This window comes from Drosophila obscura, unplaced genomic scaffold (assembly GCF_018151105.1).
Source record: "Drosophila obscura isolate BZ-5 IFL unplaced genomic scaffold, ASM1815110v1 contig_198, whole genome shotgun sequence".
Classification (NCBI taxonomy): Eukaryota; Metazoa; Arthropoda; class Insecta; order Diptera; family Drosophilidae; genus Drosophila; species Drosophila obscura.
The window spans coordinates 726,400-735,066 of NW_024542787.1; the positions used below are offsets into that span (position 1 = coordinate 726,400).

Below are 8,667 nucleotides of genomic sequence, written 5' to 3' on the forward strand. Positions count from 1 at the left end.
TCGGACCACGCCTACCATTACCGCCCATATACGACGACCCAGTATAGTTTTCCCGATCTTGCCGGATATTTGTATTGTATTTCTATTTTTCTATCCGAATTTTCGTTGTTGTATTTTTTATCAGAAAATACTAAAATTCTTATTTTCTATAAGATAATTGAAATATCTACTCAATGACAAAGACTTTTTGGGAGAAAAGTATATTTAAGCAAAAAGTAGTGCCTCAAAACAAAGACTTGCTGTTTTCAAAATTCATAACATTTAAAATCGACTAATCAAACAGCACTCTATGTGGAAAGTTTCTATTAAATTTAGTTTTATTTTTTAAGTAATCAATTTCAATTTTATTAAGGAAAGGTAACAATCTGATAAAAAATTAATTTAAAAAAATCACTTTTCGTGCCTTTGGATTGCATTGTTGTAGTTTCTATTTTTAATGACTAATCAAATTTGACGTTTCGTTTTTTATAATTGTAATGTGTTTTACGCTGCCTTTGTTAGTTTTTCCCAATATAAAATCCATTACTGCATCAGCGCAGCTTTACGACGAAACTCATGTGTGACTAAAGACCAATTTTCTGCAAGATTGGGACAAGTCATTACTTTTGCGGTCAATTACGATAAATAACAGACATAATTAGTTTTTGTAAGGACGCCACAGGACGTTAGTTATTGTCCACGAAACACAGAGGACCCAAGTTAGTTTTCTGCAAATTTACACATAAATTGGACATTTCCCAACGTTGTTTAAGTTAACCCTAGTCACTAACCATACAGTATATATTGTTCCAGTTCATACAACGAATGTGTCGCAGCTGAGTTTTCTTTTCTAAGCTGAGCTATTCGGGTCGGGAGCTTGGCCGTTCGGCATGTATGACTCATGGCGGAAAGCGAAAGCAAGCTGAGCATTGCTAATGTATGTGTGTATACACCACGACAAAATATTTGTCAATTATCAATTTTCCGAAACAGTTTCTGTTTTGAGTTTTCAGGTTACGTCAATGTGTGCGTGCCATGTATTCTCACATAATGTGCTTGTGTGTGGGTTCTACAATTTTTCGCCGCTTGAGCCGAAATTCGTTTTTCGTTTTGTTTTGAGGTCTGATGTAGCGACCTGAGCTGACCTGCCGCAACATAAATGAGGAGAGGGCATAGTGGGTGGAGGTGGGGGGTGGGTGTGGGAAATAAATAAAATATAAAAATATAAGATGTTATTTGTTTTATTTATTTGAAATTGCAAACTTACATGTAACTATCCCTATTTTAGACATGTATATACTAAATTAAATGTGTATGTACGTAAATATTGTGCAAATTCCGTCGGCTTTCGACTTTGCAACTTTGTCAATAAACTCCTTTTTTTCAGAGAACTTTTCTATAAATGTTTCTTTCTTCTTATATACGTATATTAATACATATATGCAAAGAATTGGTATAATTATAAAAGGCTGGGCCAAAATTTGATCAATTTATTTTTAGTTTTTTTTAAAATATATAGTTTAAATAAATTTAGCAAAGTCATTTTTGATTGAAAAACCTCCCTAAAGAAACAATTGTTAAAATCAATATACTATTTTACAAACATAAGTTTACGGGACAACTAGGAGCGAATCTTATGGGCATTATTTTTAGTCTCTTCTTATTTAAATCCTCTAAAATGTTCTTTATTAATCTTACAATTTTCTGTTTTCAAGCACTGTGACAGAAATCAAATTATTACACCTGCTTTGTTTGCATTTATTTTTACTTACGTTTAAAATATATATTACCTATGAATTAATCTGTAAATCTGCATCTTTTTAATTTTTAAGTTTTTATATATTATCTCTACAATCATTCCCAAATCATTCCACACCCGAATGGGCTACTGGATCTAAAATATTAAAATATATTATGAGTCACTTCATACCCAACGGGTTAAAACAATATAAATGAGAAAGAACGTGTGAGTCGCTTCTGTGGACGTGACTCTTCTTTTATACCCGTTCTCAGTCAGGATATAAATTTGTGAGCTTATGATTTATGTGGAATTTTAGAATATTTTATATATTTTTGTTAAATCTGTTCTCTACATCTACAATGTCGATTCCACATGTAAAATGTAGATACATACACAATGTAGATTCCACAATGTAGATTCCAATGTAGATTCTCCGCAAAGGATTCGCATTGGATAGGGCAGAGTGTGTGCGAGCGAGAAAGAGAATAAGTAGCATGGTCTCGTGTTGAAGGAGGTGGGGAAAGCAACTGAACATCAATTTCTTTATTCTGGCTATAATAATGATCCGATCTAGTTCAGATACGGCCATCTGGTAGATATGGTTTTTCTCTAATATACTGCGTTTATAGTTTTATCGTATCTTCAAAGTTGTGGCTGCCACAGATTTTCGTCTTTTGTGGGGCGGAAGAGGGCGGTGCGAAATTTTAAAATACACTTGTAGCAGTGTGATATCACATGAGTCTGCAAACAAAATTTGGTTGCCCTAGCTCTTATAGTCTCTGAGAACTATGCGCTCATCAGGACGGACAGACGGACAGACAGACAGAGACTCGTCTATTGATTCTGATAAAAAATATATATATATACTTTATGGTGTCGGAAACGTTTCCTTCTCTGCGTTGCACACATCCACTTTTACCACAAATACAATATACACCTTAATTTTCGAGTACGGGTATAAAAATTAAGAATCCTTTTAGAGTTTCGTAAGGGAAAATAAATATGAGAAAATATGAGTGCCAGTTTTTAATGTCGATACAAAGCTAACGCCAAATTATTATAAAGTTTAATGCAATAGACCAAACCAACTTCTTTTTAAACGATTTGAGGCTTCAAAAATGTTTAATAAAATTTTTTTTTAAGCAGAACTTTTCTTTTAAGAATTTAACAAAAATTATATTTTTCTTTAATGCTAATTTTAGAGGTAGCCCTTCTATATTTCTTATTATCTAATTGTAATAAACGTTTCCATTCAGAACAGTTGATAAGTGCAGCTATGAATTGGACCCGCACGTTTAGTTGTTTCAGCTTACCGTTTGGGAAATATTTAGCTTTCAAACGCAAAAATGCATTGTTATGCTTTTCAGAATGGCAAAGTTATAACCAAAATTACAACCAGATGTAAGATACATGTGAAAAATAAAGCGCTACCTCTGAAAAAAGCATAAACAAAAATACAATTTTTTTTATTCTGAAAAAAGTTCTGCATAAAAAAAAATCTTATTAAACCATATCCGAAAAAGTCCGTTCGGTTCCTTGAGGAAAGATCGTGTTGATGAGTGTTGTTGGCGAACAAAAAAATGAACATCTGCACAGAAATGGATAATGATATATGCAGTTAAATATTAGAGACTCTTGTGCCGCCAAGAATAAAATTTTGCAGCTGTGATAAAAATACAACATACGACCAACAAAGATAGTGAGCCCAACACTGTTATTATATCTAAGGCATGATCATGCATTTTCTTTGAATACGTCCCAATCTCCTTATCAAACGTAAGGTTAACGCCTACAAGATAAGCAAATGGAGTCAAGTGTGTTAAAAGACAAATAACTATATCTTCGCTTGTTGCAGCATTTTTATACATTGTTATACCATCGGTAGCCCAATTACCATAGTTCCAGTAGTGGCAATACTGCTCTGAATGAGTATGTTGGTCAGTATGCCATCTTCTTAGAATAAGCGGCAGTGCCTCAGGCAGATTTGTATTGTAACCAGGCATGGATATTGATACTATACGGCTCGATACAGATTGTGTAACATTATTCTGCTGAAAAAGATTGCCATTGGAGTATATTTTAATGACCACTATTGGAGGGATTTTATTTATTTGATTAAATATGTTTGAAAAAGTTTTCAAACGATTTAAAAGTCTTTTTGGTACATACGTGGCAAGTAGTAAATTTGATTCATTGATAAAGTCTTCAATGTCATGATTAGATTGCAGAAATCGGTAATGCTCATTGTAAAATTCACCTTTTAATATATGTGGAGCTTTGCCACTTGTATTATTATTAAATAAAGCTATTCCAGATACATTTGCAACTAACGGATTAATATAAAAGTATAAAAATTTATGAGAAGCTTTTACGGATACGCCAATGTCTATGTAGTCGAAAGCTTCAAAATCCAGTTTATATCCAATATCTTCTTCCTCATAGAAGCTGTTTTGATCAAAATATTGTAAGGATGATAGAGTATCAATTGAATTTTCAAAAGTTTCTAAAAATTTGTTGGTTGAATTCAGATCAGCTGACATACTTATTACGTCTACTTCTAAATCTGTGAGGATATTGTAGATTTCTATAATGTCATAAATTACATATTTCCACTTTGCAGTGTTTTGAGCTAGCTCTCCTACTATTTCATTGAAAGAGAATACATTTGGGATGGCAAGATTCCGGATAGAGACTTGAATAATGTTAGAAATTAAGTATACATCGCCTGGGCCAATTTTTTGTTTGTTTTGTTTAATTAAGCTTTTAGTTTCTTGTACAACCTTTTCTGGTGCTTCTTCAATCATACGAGTGTTCTCCAGATCATATAACATTTTTGTAATATCTTGAGGATTTTCACAATTGATAGATTGTGTTAATAATTCCCAATATGCCCCATGCACAAAGTCTCCTGCACACAGTCTCGTATATGGAATACCATTGTTTTGAAGGCATAAAATCTGTGCCGTACCCTTTTCTCCCCTTCGAACCTGCGTCCATTGACTCTCCATTAAGTTTCGTGACGAAAAAATGTCAGGAAAACAGTATTCTGTACTACGTATTACATTCATTAAGTTACTATTTATTTTAATAAGTTTTTTGTAAATACGAATGGTTGAAAATGTATCGTGAATAATTTTTGAACCTTTTTCAGAGACGTCTTCGGCACTTACCTCGTTACTTCTCTTATTAGACATTTCTAGTTGTGCCATTACATGAGCCCAACAAACCATGGAGAGTTTTGTAACGCTCTCAATATTCATAATACGGACATTGTGTATAACAAGATCACTAAGACTATCCATCGCATTCTTCACTAAAACATTTCGAATTATTTTACCAATTTTTGCAGAGCTATTGATTATGTAAATACATAAATTAACAATATTTTCATAGTTCTGATAAGTGCATGGGATATCTAACCGCGTAGCAAAGATATGGCCACGCATCTTCTTAAAAGCTATCAATCGTTGAGTGGATACCCACTGAAAATTAAAAATGGTATGACCTTCGCACCAATACTCTCCAGGACCATCTTCAACTAATTTTAGTTTAAAAATAGAACGTGTTTTATTTTCATTTTGAAATATAAGATCAATAAAGGTTTTTTTTAAAAGTTCATAGCCTGCATTAGTAAAACATTGAACACCAATGTCGTTGTATTCATTAGTCCATAGGTAATTGCGGTAGTAAATCACTAGAATTAACTCGCTTAAGTTTTCATCGAATTTTAATTTCATTAAAAATGGCGATGGTGCTTTTATAATCTGCTTACTCAATACTGGAAACCATTTAGAGTTTTCATAGGTAACTTTTGTCTTTTCATATTTATTCATTATTACCATATATTTATCAGAAAAACTATCAACAAAGCTATCAACTTTAAAAAAGTAGTTCTCTTTTTCTTGTGGAATAAACTCTTGTAGTACCATTCTAATAGAGTTCCGTTTTTCAAAGTATTCTCTGATGTGCACATGATTCTGGGGTTTTTCCTTCCAGTTAATACCGTAGCATTCATTTGGCTGATAGCTTAAGGCACCAAATCCTTCTGGACACCCTGAATTAGATAAAAGACTACGTTTAAAAACACAGACCGTGTGTAAAAATGTGTTGCAATCACTCAATTCAATTTTTAATCTGTCTAGGCTGTGCTTCAAGCAGTAAAGATCAGACTTAAATTCAACTACTGGTTCGTCAATGACATTCCGCCACCGTTCTCCTGGCAAATTTATCATGAATGGCATAAATTCATTGTTTCGTTTTATTGGCAACCAGTACTCATTAATCCCTTTTTGTTTTAATAGCAGCATAACTTTGGTGATTTCAGGTGATGATAGATCTAATGGTATTATTTTATTTGAACCGTAGCAGAAGGTTTCATTATATGCTTCCGGATTAGTGGAAATTTTTAAACAAAGCGGGTCGTCATCATTTTGTTGAATTTCAAAGAGGTCATCCGGACAAAACTTATTATTATTTTTTTTCTCATTACACTCTACTGGTTTTGGACCCCAATGACCAGAGTTAGTATCGCACTCACGTATAAACATCTGACCACTTTTTTCCCAGCATAGGACGTCCTCAGATGTTGTGTAACGCAACCCCTTATATTTCCAATTTGCTGTTCCTTCATTTGTTTTAGTGGTGTTGTTATCACAGATGTGTAACTAATCGTATAAGATAAGCGTATTCATTTTCGAAAGAAGCTTAGTATTGTTTTTGAAACAGGTCCTTACCGAGTTAATTGGAGTATAATTAAAAATTATGCACCATATATAATAAATGAAAATTGATATTCTTAGAGTGATTAACATGATTCGTAACTGTCGAGTATACAAAACATTGAAGCAAACGATATCGTTTGCCCTTATAATAATGATTGTGTCCAGCAAAAAACCTTTTTACTCCTTATCTTTAATAAGATAATCTTTTAACTATTGTTATCTTTGTTTTTAAAAGTCCAAAATAACGAATGCCGAAATGTAAATACTCTCTTAGTGAAACGATCAATAGAAGTTAGCTTGCTTTATTTCTATGCATAAGGAGTGTGCCCGGTTTTTAATTTTTATTTTTATCTTATTTTATTTATTTATTTAATTTTTTATCTTGAGTTTGATAATAATATTAAAGCTTTTATATTTATTTAAAAAGACTAATATCGTCATTAATAAGTTATAGGCAGTAAAAAACCTGCACAAGTTTTTGCGAACTAAATATATCAACCTCAGCTGAACTTCCACATTTTTACCAATCGTTAATTTTTTAATAGTAATTAAAAAAAGAACAAAAAGTATTTATCATCAATATGAACTTGTTTCTAAGTTTAAATATTATTTGAAAAAACCGACGAATTCAATTTTTTTTAATGTATATTTAACCAAAAAAGTGTATTTTATTTTCGTATAATTTTTTATAATTTTATTTACTAACAAAGAACAGAATAAAAGGGTGTCTGCTTGAAGAAACTAAAAAAAAATTTTTTTATAAAATTTCTCTTATGTGGAAGTGGCGAAACATGAACATCGAATAAATCGCTGTGTCTGCTGTTCTAGCGCATATGGCAAATTTCGACAGTCGCTTGCAGAGTCTTATTTTCACTTCAAATGTGACCACCCGAGGCAAGCTGCAGTCGGAGTTGACGGCCCTTACATTTACAACAAAGGCAGTGCTGGAACAGTGGAACACAAGGAACCCGATTGCAAGCGATTAAGGCAGTCTACCCTGTTGTGCCATTTTTGTGAGAAGCCAGGCCACAAAATGAAAAACTGTCGCACCAAGCAACTGCAGGATGGAACTAGAAACAGCTTCAAGAGGGAAACGAAGCCGCCTAGAGAGGACGAGAACTGTTATCGGTGTGGCCAGCGTAGACATTTCGCTAACAAATGTTCCAAGGAGGCGACCGTTATGCCAAATCAGGAGCATTTCAACAGAAGAGTATCAATCAGTGCTTTGTGTCAGAGCCTAAAGGAAGTATGACACAGCGAGGTACGATCTTTCCAAATTGTTTTGACTCTGGGCCTGAATGCTCGTTAATCAGAGATAGTATTGGTACAAATTTATCGGGGAAACGCATCGATACAATTGTAATGTTAAAAGGTATTGGCGATCCTGGTATATACAGTGCTGTGAGCTGTCGGGCTTTTCCGACCGCTTAAATAATTTCCAAAAAAAGAAAGTCGGAACGCGATATCATTTAAACTTAACAATGGATTTATTCTCGACAACCGACAAATTCAATCCGTGTGTTTTATGGCGAAGGTTACTGAACATATAACTAATTTTCAAGGGTTGTTGGACTATATTAGTCCGTTCCATATGCTCTCACGGTTTCGACTCCCCCGCTCTCAAGAGAAATGCAACTCACTCAGCCCGCTCAACGCTATGCACTCGGGCTTGATCTACGATCAGTGAGCGAGCGTTTGATGGTAAGAGCGGGCGTGCATTCGATGTAAGAGTGCCAGCTAGCGCAAAGAGCTTGTTGCCAGCGGCTGCTCCAAACACTCTCCCCCCTGCGGAATATCAGGGACTTCCGCATCAGCATCTACAGGAAGGACGCAGAGCTTGGTATCAGCTTGTCGTGTATTACCAATCGAAGTACGAAGAACAGCAACTATGATTACGCGAGGGCGAGAATTGATTATTCCCTGTATTTGGCATACCAAGGTCCGAAGCTCTTCGAAACCAAGGATGCCCGTTCCGACTGAAGTGTACAGGTGCCGCTTAGTCATTTTGACAGCAGCCTCACAAAGCCCACCAAAGTGCGGGGATCGAGGTGGGATGAAACGCCAATCGAAGCCACTGTTCAGGCAGTGTGCATGAACGTCGTCGATGTGCTTTTGGTTCAAGAACAGGTGCTTAAGTTCCTCCAGCTCATTCCTTGTGTCAACGAAGTTGGTCGCATTGTCCGACAAAATGCATCTTGGAATGCAGGAACGGCGGCCAGGAACGAA

General features: G+C 34.7%; 1 protein-coding gene across 4 annotated transcripts; it reads right to left on the minus strand.

The window, feature by feature from the left end:
- Positions 1-240: 240 nt before the first annotated feature.
- On the minus strand, positions 241-6,578 carry LOC111080967. 4 transcript variants are annotated; one of them, XR_002608560.2, is made up of 2 exons: positions 6,258-6,545; positions 241-578 (listed from the first exon to the last, which is right to left on the minus strand). XR_002608560.2 is itself a non-coding variant. In XM_022376857.2 (2 exons), the coding sequence occupies exons 1-2, from the start codon at positions 6,529-6,531 to the stop codon at positions 3,346-3,348; spliced, it is 3,117 nt and encodes a 1,038-aa protein (XP_022232549.2). In that variant the 5' UTR covers positions 6,532-6,578; the 3' UTR covers positions 3,150-3,345. The 4 variants fall into 4 exon arrangements, 2 of the variants coding, with proteins under 2 accessions (XP_022232549.2, XP_022232550.2); XR_002608564.2 differs by lacking the exon at positions 241-578 and adding an exon at positions 1,220-1,873; XM_022376857.2 differs by lacking the exon at positions 241-578 and having other exon boundaries at positions 3,150-6,384; positions 6,454-6,578.
- Between the last annotated feature and the right edge of the window lie 2,089 nt (positions 6,579-8,667).

Bases quoted from the DNA above. Each gene is read 5' to 3' on its own strand.
- LOC111080967 (XM_022376857.2), bottom strand. From the start codon at position 6,531: ATGTTAATCACTCTAAGAATATCAATTTTCATTTATTATATATGGTGC. The intron at 6,385-6,453 runs GTAAGGACCTGT...TTATACGATTAG, and splicing joins ATTATACTCCAATTAACTCG to TTACACATCTGTGATAACAA.